The sequence below is a fragment of the Triplophysa dalaica genome, chromosome 3, assembly GCF_015846415.1.
Source record: "Triplophysa dalaica isolate WHDGS20190420 chromosome 3, ASM1584641v1, whole genome shotgun sequence".
Classification (NCBI taxonomy): domain Eukaryota; kingdom Metazoa; phylum Chordata; class Actinopteri; order Cypriniformes; family Nemacheilidae; genus Triplophysa; species Triplophysa dalaica.
The window spans coordinates 6625694-6641360 of record NC_079544.1 but is presented as its reverse complement, the minus strand read 5'-3'; the positions used below and the strand labels follow the sequence as shown (position 1 = coordinate 6641360).

Here is a 15667-nt window from a genome sequence, read left to right as displayed (position 1 = left end):
ATATACATTTACATGTGGCAATGACAGTGAACTTGTATTACTCCTTTTCTAACATACATTAATTTTAAAGATTATGTGGTGTTCTCCCTCTTGCTTGGTTTATGCCGTGACAAGCATGTATTGACATATGGATGTGTCTGAACAACTTTTGTTTATTGTCCCTGATGTTTATTTGTCCTTATAAATAAATAATAAACTATTCAAGCCAGACAGTTTCTAACATTGAAAAAACTGACAGTTTCCAGCTGGACATCTTCAAAAATTAAACTTGATAGTGTGCTTGTCTCCATCCTAAAGAAAGCAAAAAAGCAAACCCTGTTAAAAAATGTTAAAAACAAATGTGTTTACAATAACAGAAATATTAAGGTAGTCTGAAGGTGATTTTTTTTCAGTATCAATAAGTGCTTTCAACTCCTATTGGTTACAAACTGAACAAAGGAAAATCTGCCGGAAGGTCAAATGATGAGATGGTATAATTTAGAAATAAACGTCTTAAATAGTTAAAGTTGTACAGTAGTTCACACATCGAACAGCAAAAACAATATAATTGTATTCTTATAGAGAGCAGCGGGTCTCTTAAACTCAGATGGTTCATGTTAGTTCATTCCACAACATTCTTGAAGGACAGACACTAGTTTGTTCATATAAAAAAACAAGAGAAAGACTATTTTAATTTTTTTTAATTGTAAATTTGTATTTTGTTTGTAAAAAAGGGAACATGAATGCTGAATACAAACCGTTCAGTTGTCTATATCAGATATGTGGATTTCTATCTAGAGTTTAAAAACACAAATTCAGATCTCAAATAGTCGGTTTATCAAACAAGAAACAAAGTAACTTTACATTTAGATGAGTTTATCAAGTACTCACCAGTTCATTGTTAACACTGTCATCATAGTCTTCATCAGTAACTTTCCAAGATTCGCTTTCCTGACGCTCTTGCTCTTCTCCAGAATCCTCTCCTGTCTCACTATAGAGGGATTGATGGCCTTTTTCGTGCTTCCTTTGGGCCTCTTCACAACATCGAGATCCCAGACCGAGGTGGGTAAAGATAAAGGTGAATTAGGGGGACACAGAGATTAAAGTGTGGCCCAAAGCCACAATGAATATAAAAAGGATTAGGGTGGTGAACTCTTAAGAACCAAGAAAGTAAACGCGGTATGAGTTTCCAGATGTCTGCTCTACCAGCTCAATGTTTTTTGTTAATGTGAAGACCGAATGTCGCTCTTTTCGATTACCTGCACTGACACTGAAAGTGATGAAGACGAGTGTTTTTAATCTACCTCCTGCCAACATGGCCTCTACACTGACAGCAATGTTCATTTCTTCCTCTTACCTGCCTCTGCAAACTGCTTCCGTTCAATCTTCTCTAACCTTCCCAGTAAGGAGTCGATCTTAATCTTGATCTGAGACAGTTCTTGCTTGATTGTCAGGAGCTGATCGGATTTCACTTTGAAAAAAAACAGAAAAATAAGGAGGAACAATATTTATTATCATTATATTTAGTTCATCGTATAGCACTTAAGTTATTGGTTTTAAAATGACTAACTGTCAAAAAAAAGCATCATGGCTATACCCAAATGTTCTATCTTTACTTGTGATTAAAATATAAAATCTTTGACGGTTATGTTACATATTTATTGTGGTTCACAAATTAGATCCGTCTTTCAACATATCCATTTTTTTTACTTGATATTTTTTTTCTTTTTTAACCCTTACTTATGATGCTGCAACCCTGTAGGACAGTGTTACGATGAAAAGTAAAAAGTGGTTAATGGCTACAGGGAACAATAGATCTTTCAGAAATAAGGCAACAAATCTAAAGAACAGCATGTTATATGGCTCTAACAGTTGAACGGAAATGAAGGACAAACCCATAAAGCAAAAAGAACCTGAAGATAGCCTTGTTACATAAGAAGAGCAGCTGGACATCTTTGGCTGGAAAGAGTTTTTCGTTCTGCGTGTTGAGAGAGCAACCACACGAGAATGTTTGATGGGTATGCTAGCCCGAGGGGATGGTGCTAATCGTCCATGAATGTCAAAAATCCTGAAGAGAAAAGCAAACGGATATATGCATAAGTGTATTTGTTATATGGATACCCCAATTAAATGAAACCATCTTTTGTAATAAGCTTCTGTACACAAATATTGAAAATGAATACATTACACTGCATGTGTAAGATTTCATTCGAATACATTTTTATATCTAATGAGAGAAAATCTTTATTAGTCTATATGCAAGAAAGTTTAGCAAAGTGCACACCCATGCCTCATAATAAAAAATAGCATTACAGTTTTTCCTTTACATTTTCTCATAATTGCAAAGGGGTTTGCTTGATCCACCAAGAACGAAGCTCTGTCAAATGAGCAGTAAAAGCAAACACATGAAAATGTCAGAGGAAGGATGGGCGACACGTCTCTGTTGCTCGGTTAATGACCCGGCAGCTTTCTGACATTCAGTTAATGTCTCACTGGAGAGGAGTGTTCATCATTAGCCCGAGCAAAAGATCGAAGTCAAAACGATTTGAACCATTAATTATGGTTACTAGCGATATCTCTTCCTCCAGTTTTTTTTTCCTTCTTCAGTATAGGTCAAAAGGGACTTCAGGGATCTAACTAAAACTCTAATGAACAAAAGCTCCAGCATTTACTGAAATACCAATGTAGTGCTCTGAAATGATCCGTGTCTTAATGCATTTTCGTAAGTAAATGCAGCGTGCATACCTGTTATAAAATTCATCCCTGTAGAAATCATAATCAAATTCATAGCCACTGTAAAAAAACACACACACAAAAACATGTTATGGCAATTCACTGTTTACAATGGAGAAAATGCAGAAGCATGGCTAAAAGCTTAACCTGTATAAGGAATAGGGGCGTCTGGATCCCACTTTTGGCCTATAAGGACGGGGGTCTCCAGCCATGTTAATATCTGTAAAAAAATAATTGCAGAAGAATTGTTTCCTTTTAAATCATAGTCTCGTTCTCATAAATGCTTAGCACTGGCTGGTGATTATAATGGACTTGAAAAGCGTTGGAACTGAATAGGAACTGCATTGGTGACGGCTCTCATCATCAGACAGAGATATGCTATCAGAGCAACAGCCTCCATCTCCATCACTCAACACACACAGATGCACAAACATTCAACGATATCTTTCAAGGTCACCCGGCACGTTATCCTGAAGGTGGGGCTGCCTGAGTCCCTGACTACATCACAATTCAGAGCTTTAAGACATTTACAAGCAATTTCAGCCTTCAGTTTGATGAAGCGCAAAACAAAGCACTAAATCTGCAAGTAGTGCTCTTTAAGAGTTGAAATTAGTCTCCGCCTGACTGAGCCAAATTCATTACGGAGGCATACGGACCTTTCAAGTGGATACATTCATGCTTTAAATTTATTTATACTGGAGGACTCGAAACATTTGGCGAGCGAGAGGGTCACTAAGAGTTTAATTAGAAAAGTAGACTGACATCTGACATATATTGGAAAACAAAGAGAAAAGGAAAGGCAGGAGACGAAAACTACAGTTCAATTTGTACCATGAGATTTAAGGGCACATTGCAGTTATAAAAAGAGTAATTAAAAAAGTTAAAGATGGGGTAACATGCTATTTCACACATTCTGACTTCATTACACTGTGAAACATGCTGGCTTCTCATGCTTGACATGGTCAACATGTTAAAAAACCAGTTTGACATATGACGTAGTATTTCGGTGCTTGATACGCTCCCCAAGTACTATAACTTGTTTCGGAAAGTTTTTTATAAGTCGATTTCGTAACAGGGATCCTATTCCTTTTATTGGGCAATTTTCCCAGAAAAGCTTGCCCACGGCAAGGCAAAAGAAATAACCCGCCCACACGACAACCGCCTGGGCCTGCAGCTGCAGCTCGTAACTCTTGTTACATTAAGAGAAGTAGAGGTGTTTTTGTTTGTTCACGGCATTTCAGTGATGGATGTTATATTGAAGGTGGATATAGTGCTGGCTTTGCTTTTTGTTTGAAACTGAAAGATGGCGCGGTCCCAGTGCTAAAAGATGCCGACATGAACTGCACGCGGTAAGTCAAACAAAGTCATATGTCTGTGTTTTTTGGCAATCGGCGTGTATTTGCATATTGTAAACAACACGAAGGTATCATAATCATACGATGATGTATTGTGTGATAGTGCTGTAGTTTCGTCACCCCTGCCTGCCTCCAGAAACTGCGCGTGTTACCGCATCTTTAATTACATTGAATAATAGTGTTTGAGGTTCAAACGTAGTTCAAGTGTTTGTCAACTAATTACTAACTTACACAATTTATAATTTTTGCGTTGTTTTTAATAATATTTGTGTAAACGTTTTAAGATAAGATAGGTCAAAAGTAGAAATTTGGACAATTTGAGGTCTTTTAAAGGGATAGTTGACCGAAAAACTTAAATTCTGTCAACATTTACTCACCCTCTTGATATTTCAAACCTGTAAGACTTTCTTTCTACTACAGGACACTTATTTTGGACACTTAAGATATAGTGTAATATTGGTCACTGAACAATCCGGTACACATTCACACAATTGCAGGACACAAAAACAATGGAAGTCAATGGCTACCATCACTGTTGCAAGAGAAAGTCATAAAGGTTTGAAATGACAAGATGGTGAGTAAATGTTGACCGAATTTTCATTTATCGGTGAACATTCACTTTAAGGTGTTATTCTTTTTGTCTAAGGACATTTTTCTTCTTTTTGAATACTTTTACGTTCTGATATACTTATAAATTAATGTCATCTGCATTTAAGTATTTAAAAACACCAAAGTCATTGATCTTCTTTCAATTCACTAAAGAAAGAAAATGTGATTCCTGTCCCTTTAAATGATAATGCATTTAGGAAATTTAAAAAAGTTTTTTTTAGAGATTAAATGACCCAAAACCCGATGCATTGCATCATTCAACATTTCCAATCAACAAATGGTCCAGTGGCACGCCAGTATTTGTTTAGTATGCCAACTATTTTAAACATGGAGCCATATCAATATTTTAATCTCTGTTTACCAATGTGCCTCTCTTAGTTAGTATATGCTTTCCTCTGTCTGTGTTCTGTCAGGCTAAAGCCAGGGAGAAGATTGGCATTTCTTTCAGCTATAGCCTCCGCTTATTGTCAGTTTGTCTGCCTGTCAGCTAAAGGGACTTAAGAGGCAGAGCTGAGGATTTAGAGTGATTCGTGACAAGACAAGACATAACTGCCTGTGACAAGTCAGCATCTCCGGGATATAAATCGTGCTTAAAAGCTAAATTCGAATGAAATATCTGTTCTGATAAATCTCTGCGTGCACAGTGACCCAGGATATACCTGACTGCGATAGTAAGAACTTCAAGGACTCAAAGAGTCAATCTCTTCTGTTCAACACCAGCACTTCCTTTATACTGTATAGCACATTCCAAATATAATGTAGTTCCATAGTTGATATCACATAGATCCAATTGGCATTTGTGCATTGCACATTATGGCATATCTTCTACATGATTGTGCTTTTCTACACAACCTACTTATGAACCTTTTTTTGACATTTTTTATTCATTCCTTTTGATATGATGTAATTCAGTGACTGATCTGCGCAACTGCCTGGAACTGTTTGTACTCTTGAGGACAAGTATCACATCCGTTTTGTATGTGCACAGCCATAGAATTTTAGCTTGGTAACTTTGATGTGTTTTTTTCAATTAGCCAAAAAAAATGCAATATATACTGGGCAAGTGTGATTCTCAATGGGTGTAAGCAAGTCAAAGCAGACAAAAGTGGTCAAATTTGATTTAGAGCAAAATAAAAACGCACACACACCCACACATGTATGCTTTATTATCTCGGTGGGGACGGTCTATGGCGTAATGAGTTGTATACTCTACAAACTGTATATTTTATCCCCTACTGCTAACCCAACCCCTAAACCTAAATATCATAGAAAACTTTTAGCATTTATAGATTTTCAAAAATTATCGTTCTGTAGAATTTATAAGCTTTTGTGCCAGTGGTGACCTCAATTTTGGTCCCCACGGTGACACGGATCCCCATGAGTGGGTGTGCATTCAGGTTTAGGTGCCCACTAACATATAAAATGCAAGTCCCACACACATTTACATTATGCATTTGGCAGACGCTTTGGACAAAAGCAACTTACATTCTTTATCCTATACATTTATACATAGGTATGTGCAATCCCCTGGGATCGAACCCACAACCCAGCATTGTTAACGCAATGCTCTTACCACTGAGCTACACACAAGCCACACACACACACTTTGTTCTGTAAAACGGGTTACATCAACAGGAGTAACTTGGTTTACTTAACCCATTCAAAAGCGTTCAGCGTGGTTTATTAAAAACAGTCCCTACTTAGTTTTATTCATTGGTTTCATTGCAGAAATATTTCATATGACTGACATCTGTTTTAAATTCATTTTTGATCTCAGATAGGAATTAACACTACAATTGCACATTTTCATTTTCAATCCCAAAGAGTTCTCCTGACAGTTTCTCCCAAAGAGTTTCATTTCCGAATAACATTATATTCGATTTTGATTGCATTTACATATTTATTATTCATCAAAAAGATTTGTCATATTTTACTCAAATTGTAAAGAAAAAAAAAAGAATCATAGTATCATAAATATTTTGAAAAATACTCACATCTGTCCCTGTAGCGTTTGCCTTTATGCATTGTTCTTCTATACATGTCCATCGGGTAGTGCATAATATACTTTGAGTAAGAAATGATTGCTTTCTCTTGAACTCACTTCAACGTAGTGTCACAGAGAGAGACTGACCGAATGGAGTAAAGCATAGGCATGCACCATTTCAGACTGTACCACTTACACAGTCATGGGGTTGTTTAGCAATATGCAACTATTTATTGATATTTAAAATAAAATATTGTAAGTATTCATTAATTGGCAATCATTATCCGATAAATAAGGGATAAAATTTTATTTTCCACCAGGGGAAAAAACACATTCTTTGTACATATTATCATATGTCTAAAACAATGATTTGATTTCAATTGTTTTATTACATACATAAATTCTGAACAAAAAGCTATCAACGGTGGTTCACACTCTAATATTAGATTTCTTTTGGACTGCAAAAGCTGAGCATCTCACAGTGACATTCATTTGAGAATCCTTAATAAGGATGGTAGTTATTGACATCCTGTCTGGAGGCTATTCAAGCAGGAATATGCTTTTTCCTTTGAATTAAAGACAGGCTCTGAAATTGAAGACACTGAGATATCTTTACATCTGTCAAAGAGGTTCCGTTTGCTGAGAAACACAAAGGCTAATTATAGAGACATGGCTACACACACATTTTCCCTTTTGTAGTGTGTGACATTGATCTTCTTGTGAGAAAAAAGCCTAATTGAGGGCAATTTTTGTTTTTTAAATCATTTAAAACATATAGGTTTTATAAATCTTGCTTTTAGACTCAATCTAATGTTTAGACAAATTCTTGTGATTTGTGTGTGTATGGTATTTTAGTATTTTAGTTTCTGTTTGCACTTTTGAGTAAAAGTGAGACAATACGAGTAGTTGCCACAGTAAGCTGTTTATTTCATTTCCAGTAGTTTTTGATAATTTGTATAATTTTTCTAGGTACAAGCAAATTGTGATGGGGGTTGAGTTTGCATAACTTGATAAAATGTAGTAATGTGAATGAAAAATCACAAATTGAATTTCGGCTTGTAAAACAAATTTTCAATGTATGATCTTTGCTTGCTGGCCTTTTCGTCATTCAGTAAAATGAAATTAAAAACAAAATACTGCATATTACACATGATCTCTTTTCCAGTATTCAAAATAATTAAGCGAACAAGTGAAACATTAAAGGGATAGTTCAGCCAAGTGAATGAGTACAACCATAAAGATTGTTTGGTGAATCCGCAGCCCTCTCTATGGGGTCCACCTGTCTAAGATTTCCAAAAGCGCATAATTCAAAAAACCGGCTCCTGGCGACATGTTGAGGTTTCGTGGAGCGAATCGTTTGATATTTTCATAAAATTGAGCGTCATTTTTAAGAATATTAGCCATAATGTGCAGCCTCTGCACACAATCGCAATCTTCTTCTTGTAGTATTTGGTGGCGGATGGCACACCGGCGTCTGGTATGTTTAGCGGCACCTACAGAAAAGGAGTGTTCAGGCTGTACAGTATGGCTAATATTATTAAAAATGACGTTCAAATTTATGAAAATATCGAGCGAGTCACTTCACGAAACGTCAACATGTCGCCAGGAGCCACTTTTTGGAATTATGTCCTTTAGGAACTCTTAGAACAGCGGATCCTATATACTCCCATTATATGAAGCAGAGAGGGGCTGCGGATTTACCGAACAATCTTCTTTATGGTTCTGCTCAAGAAAAAATGTCACCTACATCTCGAATGGCCTGAGGGTGAGTAAATAAATTGGATTTTTTGGCTGAACTATCCCTTTAAAAAGGCACTGGTGTCGAAAGACTTATTTTCTTTTGACTACAGAGTTCGCTCACCTACACTTCCTCTTGCTAACAGAAGAGGGCAGTAAAACATTGTGAATAAGGAAGCAAAGAACTTATTCTCTCTCAACTCTCTCAATTGCACTCTTTAAATTATTACATGCTAATTAATGATACTTTTATGATTACTAAGTATGTTTAAGGGTAAACTTTATTACGTTTTTAACTGTACTGTTTCTAAACGATTTGTTTAAATCAAAATCAGAAGATATTTTTGTCTTACTTTTGTCTTTTTACATTTTTATTTGTATTACCCTTCCTACATTTAAATGTTTTAAGGGAAAGTATTTACTTCCTGGAATTGCATTTAGAATGCATATTGTGATAGATGGCCTGTGCCATATATTACCTAGGCCCGACAGGCCTGCTCTTTGTTCATATATAGGATTATACAAGAGGAGTCTAAAATATCTAAAAACACTGATATACAAAATAACAGTAACAACAAAAAGAGTTTAACAGAAATCCAACAAAATTAAATGACTGGTGTACAGTGAAGTTCAGTTTTTTTTCAATAAGATATGATGGATATTTATCAGGTAAGGAGAACTGCTACGACCTAAGATCAGCTGTCTATGTGGCAGTAGGTTCCCCCCTTCTTAGCATTTCTCTTTTTACAGCTTTTCTCCTGATCTCATCCTCATCATTTCACCCTTCTCCTCCTGTTTCAGTGTAATGAATTACACATTAACAAAAATGTCACATACCCAAGTTCTGTCCAGCAAGTACTCTGACGTTCTCACCGGCCACAGCCGAGCGAGCGCACCTCTCACTGGCATACTGAACGAAAGCAAAGCCCTTATGCACAGAGCATCCGGTGATCTTTCCATACTTGGCAAAAATCAGCTCAATGTCAGTCTTCTTGACAACAGCAGTGTTGAGGTTCCCAATAAACACTCTGGAATGCAGAGATCGAGGATCTGTCTTGTTTGTTATATTACTGGTTTGCATTTTCCCGGTCATCCTTCATTCAGGATGTCCTGAAACACATAAAATATACACAAAAATTTAAGAAATCGGTCAGTCTTTATTTACTATCTTACAAGTTGTTTGAACTTACGGCTGACTGATTCAAATTCAAAATTACTTTATTCCTTAAGTATTTTAATTGAAACTACATTCCCATTACCCGAACAGTCACCCAAACAAGACGTTTATGAAAAGAAATGACGACAGAAAATTATTTTCAGTCAAAGTCTGCTTTATTGTCAATACTGCCACATGTACATTACACACATATAGAAATTGCATTACTCTCAGACCCAAGGTGCATACAAATAACGCTACACAGAATAAAAATAGATATAAAAAATAGAGACAAATTCAGATTATTATATATATATGTAAAATACAACTTTTACAAGCAGGTATATTAAAAAATAAAGAAGAGGAAGATAGGGAATGGCAGATGGAGTGAAACCAGTGAAATATACAACAGTGCAGATGTGAGGTAGTGCAAAGAGTTTATTAAATTGATGTAAGTGACAAAGAGAGCAGGCTTTGTTTAACCTGTCAGAAGATGTAGTTGAAGAAGGGCAGTTGAGGTAGTGAACAGTCCAATGCTGCATAAAGTGACTAGTGCCGGTCAGTAAGTGGAAGGACCGGCGGATGAGTTCAGAGTTCAGTGGTGCATGGGGCAAGACAGGTGAGGGGGGTGCAGGTTGGTGAGGTGGATGAAGCATACGGCTATCAGACACATATTCTGCAAATTCACACCCTGTCCTTAAAACAGCCACACACATCATAAAACAAAATATAGATCTCTCCCAAAATTTTCACACATTTTTAACTTCTAATATTATCCAGTTTGTCTGCAAAAAATAAAAGGCATTGTTTGCTAAGGACTATTTTTGCATCTCAAAAATCAACACTCACTTCATAATCTCTTCATATACACATTTGGCTGGATGTGAACGTTAACAGGACAGAAGTCATGAGGAGCTGTGAGGAATCTACAGAATGTGAGAGGTGTGAAGAAATTTAGACTTCACACTCGAAAAAAGAATAAAGTGTTTCGTCAGGATTCACACTTTCTCAGCCTTAATTTAGATACATGTCAATACTGTATAAGCCAGATGATGAGAAAAGCACAGAAGTTTCTGAGGCTCAGCTCATATATGGAACTGAAAGAAAGTAACAACAAAATTCAAGGAGTTTGGCTTAAAGGGATCCTTCACTCAAAAATGAAGATTGTGTCATCATTTAATCACCTTCGAGTTGTTCCTAATCTGTATAAATGTCTTTGTTCTGATTAACACAGAGAAATATATTTGGAAGAATGATTATAACCAGACAGATTTTGGCCACCATTGACTCCCAGTATTTTATAATTTTTGTTTCTTCTGTTGAATACAAAAGAAGACATTTTGAAGAATGTACAGCAAACAGTTCTGGAGCCCTTTTGACCATCATTGTAATTTTTCCTACTATGGGAGTCAATGGGGGCAAATCTGTCTGGTTATAAGAATTCTTCAGAATATCTTTCTCTGTGTTCATCAGAACAAAAACATTTTACAGATTTGGAACAACTCAAAGTATTCCCATTCGTTTTCACCTGATTTGTGTACTCACCGACTACACTTCCCATAATCCCTTGCACCCGATTATCACCATGATTGCACTCACAACCTCATCCCATAAAAACACTTTATATGCCATGTCTTTTATTGTGTTTGTTGTCTAGTCTAGTTGTATTATGTTCTGTGCACTAGTTGGACCAATCTTTATATCCTATGGATGTTACCTGTTATTTGGATTATATTTACCTGTGGATGTTAATGGTTACCCGGATTGTTATACCTGTCTTCTGTTCACCGAATAATCCTGTAATAAACCCTAGTCCATCTCAGCTCTATCTGTCTGGCATCGTCCTTTAGCCTTGTGTATTGTCACATAGGCGTTATATGGACAGCAACCTGCTATTTGGAAATCACATCTCAAATGTCACAAGAACAGCCTTCTTCCACTTTAGAAATGTTGCCAAACTACAAAATATTGTGTTGCAGACACAGAAAACAAACTCATGCATAATGCATAATAAACATAATGCACTATTCAGTGTCCTGCACCATCAATAAACAAGCTACAGTTAGTTCAGAATGCAGCCACCAGAGTTCACATGACCCAAATTTGATCATCCCTTCACTGGCCACCCATAAAGTTTCATTTTGACTTTAAAGTTATTTTAATTACTTCTAAAGCCTTAAATGGTTTAACTCCTACCTACATAACAAAGCTTCCATTACACTCATACCCATGACGCTATCTAAGATCTCCAATCTACAGACTTTTGATTACACCAAGAATAACTAAATCCACCAAAGGGGGAAGAGCTTGACTTCTTGTGAGATGGTGGTCTAGTGGGTTAAACCACTGAACTGGTAAATCAAAAAGGTTGCTGGTTCGATCCCAGCAGCCACCACCAGTGTGTCCTTGAGCAAGACACTTTACTCCATGTTGCTCCAGGGGGATTGTCCCTGTAATAAGTGCACTGTAAGTCGCTTTGGATAAAAGCGTCTGCCAAATGACTAAATGTAATGTAAATGTAAATGTAAATGTAAAGAGCTTTCTCATACGTAGCACCTTAACTCTGGAAAAGCCTTCCCGATATTATTTGGGGGTTAGACACACTCAGCCAATTTAAGTCTGATAAACGACACATCTTTTCAGCCAAGCATTCACATAATGCATGATAATCAAAATGAACAAATAAATTCATGAACAGCAGCTACGCTAATTAGTCTCTTTCTCACCTCCTTCACCACCTCTCACCTCTCCTTCACCCAGAGATACACCAGGTGTAGATGAACGTCATATGCCCATCCCAAACTAGAGACTACTCCAGCTCCTGTTGACCATCCCAGCTCCATTTTAGGAAATTCCCCCACCCAAGAGCAAAGAAGGACTACTTGTTGTCAAATTATTAATGTACAGTATTGACAATACTTAGTATTTAATGCTAAACTGACACATGACTGCACTTTGAAGTTATAGCTGTACTCAGCTACATTATGTTATTTCTATCTAATACCGAGGGGACCTGGCCCTCTCGGCTGAGACTGGTTTCTCCCAAGGTTTTTTTCTACATTTATTTACAGTCATTGGAGTTTGGGTTCCTCTGGGTTTCCCCAACCGGGAGACAGCTGTATTAGATTTTCTTAAAGGTTCAGTAAATTCCATTAACATTGCTTTATTAAAATAATCTTTCTTGTTCTACAAACACCATGCACTGTACTGTGTTTTACCTTTTCTGTGTTTTCTGTTTTTTTATTTTTTCCTGTAAAGCTGCTTTGGAACAATGCACATTGTGAAAAGCGCTATATAAATAAATTAAATTGAATTGAACAATTAAATTGTGCTCCAGAACTGTTTGCTGTCCTACATTCTTCAAATTATCTTCTTCTGTGTTGTTAAACAAAACAAACAAAATTATAAAGTAATTTTTCCTACTTTGTTTGTCAGTGGGGTCCAAGAACTGTTTGGTTATAAGCATTCTTCCAAATTCTTTGTGTATATCAGAACAAAGAGATTTACACAGATTTGGAACAACTCGAATGTGAGTAAATTATAGAATTTTTGGGGGGGTAAACCATCCCTTTAACACAAAATTACAGGGCCACTAAATGGAATTTAAGGATATCTAGTGGTGAGGTTGTGAATTGCACACATAGAATACATTACTTATTTACCACAGTAGAACAAATAAAACAAACAAACAAAAACTTTAGAATTTCAGATCATACGATTTACACAGATACCATATAATCTCTGAAAGTCAGTCAATCCCACTGACTGATCCTCATCCCCACCAGAATCAAGTTTCAGTGCACACCATAATTTCTCCAGAAGCACTGACGCATGAACACTTCACTTCCTTGTGATAACAATTACTTCTCATTCTCACTGCAGGCTGACAGGCATGGCAGAGCTCAGGTAGAGTGACTGGGCATAACATTTCTTTTCTCTTTTTAACCCCATCACTATAGTTTCACAGAGCCTGTGCACATTCTATTATTCAGTTATAAATTCCCATTCAGACCACCAACGCTCTGACTCACACTGTACAGCACATCACACTTAGGTCAGTACTGAATGTACAAGAAGAAAGATTATTTTGACTTCTTACACTGAATCACATAAATATAATTCTTCATCTCTACGCAGTTTCAGATATAGATAAAATGTATTCAGGCGTGTGTATGTAGGTCAACAGAGCAATGAGTAGTTAGTGGGTAACACAAAAGACTGGAGTTGATATGATATTGGGAAAAACAGATGTATTGCTTTAAGAGACAATACGGGGTCAATTCAAAGCTAATTTACATGAATAGAACAGATGACGCCTGAATAGATTCAAAACATCTTTTCAACGCCTAATGGCGACAAATACAATACGTTCTCAATTAGTGTGCGTCAAACAATGGAGACAATTGTTCTGCTGTCACAGAAAGGGCATTATCTGTAATATCAGTATATAAATGTTCCCTTTTGATTAATCATATTTTTGCCTCTCCAAAAACATCATAGGAAAAGATTATATAAGAGAAGATGTATAAAATATTTTGAACAATCCAGAAATTTCTCCAAAACCATATTTAAAAATGAATGTGTGCTTAACTCGCTTTTATATTAGATGATGCTTTAGCTTTGAAGAAGACTCTGAAATTCTGTCCAGGTATCACATGGTAGATACTCTGGTCCATCCTGGAATTTACAATGAGAGATAAGCTTTACTAGGGAAAAGGTTATTTCACGGCTGGTTTCTCCCATCTGCCTGTTGACTGACACAGTCTGAATAGTAAATCTTGCTTCTTCAGATAAATACACATCTTCTTCACTACAAGAATAATGTTGATTAAAAAGAAGTTAGCCAGATTTTATCTAGCTGAGGACACAGACTAGTTTGTATGCTTCGAATGCAGGAGTGATTTCAAGACTAACTGCAACAGGCTGAATATGAAAAATTACAAAAATTATTTTATAATTTTATGTTATATTAAAGGCCAATAACGAAATCACGCTTTAAAGGATATTTTGTCGAACTTCACTGTAAGAAGTTTATGGTAGGCTACTTACTGTAAACAAGATTTTCAGTCTCTGAATATAAGGAGAATGTCAAGTGTTAAAACGTGACTGACACGGTCGTGAAATAGCATACATAACTTCATTACATGAAAAAAACTTTGTTCATAAAATAAACATAATCACAAAAAGAAATATCTTGATTGACATTTATAATGGCTTACTATAACTTAAAGTAAAATTAAATATCGTCTAGAAAAACTAGCAAGGTTCAGTACTTTAAACTTTTGAAGCAACTCATGAGTTAAAATCCTGCTTAAACAAATACTTTAGGCCCACAACATCAATATAATCAAAAAAGTAGCAAAGAAGTCTTTTTTTACAAAATACTGTGTCATCTATAATTAAGAGTTTCTGATAAAACGAACTGAAAGCTAAAACCTGAATACAATTTTGAGAAACATTTAGAGATTTGAAACCAACAGATGTAAAAATAATATACAGGAGTTACTCACCAGTCAAAGAGTCTGAGCATGAAGCGAGATGATGAGTAAGTGCAGAATGAACTGAGCTGATCCTCTCGATCGCTCACATCTCTTCAGCCTCTGACTGCATCATGTGACAGCAGACTGCTTCTGCATGGGCTCTAATACAAGTGCATGCATAGTCATAGTAAAATAAACTCATTTGCATTCTTTTAAGCAAACAAAACTACATATTTATTAAATATTTGGTATATGAATAAGGCAGATTAATATCCTATTATATTTCAGGACAAATGGACCTAATATGTGAAATCACATCATATCATATCACCGCTTTTTATTTTTAAACCACTACATTTCATAAATACATTTTGTGATTTTCTTACCTTTAATACTTGTTTAATAATGTGTTATGTTTATAAATGTTTATACATTTACATTTAGTTATTTAACAGACGCTTGTATCCAAAGCGACTTACAAATGAGCTAAACAATGTAACAAAAAGACAATAAAAAGCATAAGTGCAATAAAACTGGTCTCATATAGCCTACCACAGTATACTTTATTTTTGAAAATGTAGAAAAAAGATAGAAGTCCGAACTGATGGTCTTTTCAGCCGATTCTTAAAGATGG

At 36.0% G+C, this 15667-nt stretch overlaps 1 protein-coding gene across 2 annotated transcripts; it reads right to left on the bottom strand.

The window, feature by feature from the left end:
* Positions 1 to 11: 11 nt before the first annotated feature.
* ralyl (RALY RNA binding protein like) lies at positions 12 to 15138 on the bottom strand. Of its 2 annotated transcripts, none has more exons than XM_056743414.1 (9): positions 15064 to 15138; positions 9235 to 9507; positions 2860 to 2932; positions 2725 to 2772; positions 1875 to 2047; positions 1337 to 1450; positions 871 to 1013; positions 738 to 773; positions 12 to 291 (listed from the first exon to the last, which is right to left on the bottom strand). In XM_056743414.1, the coding sequence occupies exons 2-8, from the start codon at positions 9488 to 9490 to the stop codon at positions 741 to 743; spliced, it is 840 nt and encodes a 279-aa protein (XP_056599392.1). In that variant the 5' UTR covers positions 9491 to 9507; positions 15064 to 15138; the 3' UTR covers positions 12 to 291; positions 738 to 740. The 2 variants fall into 2 exon arrangements, with proteins under 2 accessions (XP_056599392.1, XP_056599393.1); XM_056743415.1 differs by having other exon boundaries at positions 1893 to 2047.
* Between the last annotated feature and the right edge of the window lie 529 nt (positions 15139 to 15667).

Bases quoted from the DNA above. Each gene is read 5' to 3' on its own strand.
- ralyl (XM_056743414.1), bottom strand. From the start codon at position 9,490: ATGACCGGGAAAATGCAAACCAGTAATATAACAAACAAGACAGATCCT. The intron at 2,048-2,724 runs GTATGCACGCTG...TTTTCTCTTCAG, and splicing joins AGGGATGAATTTTATAACAG to GATTTTTGACATTCATGGAC. The intron at 1,451-1,874 runs GTTTGTCCTTCA...TTTTTTTCAAAG, and splicing joins AGGTTCTTTTTGCTTTATGG to TGAAATCCGATCAGCTCCTG.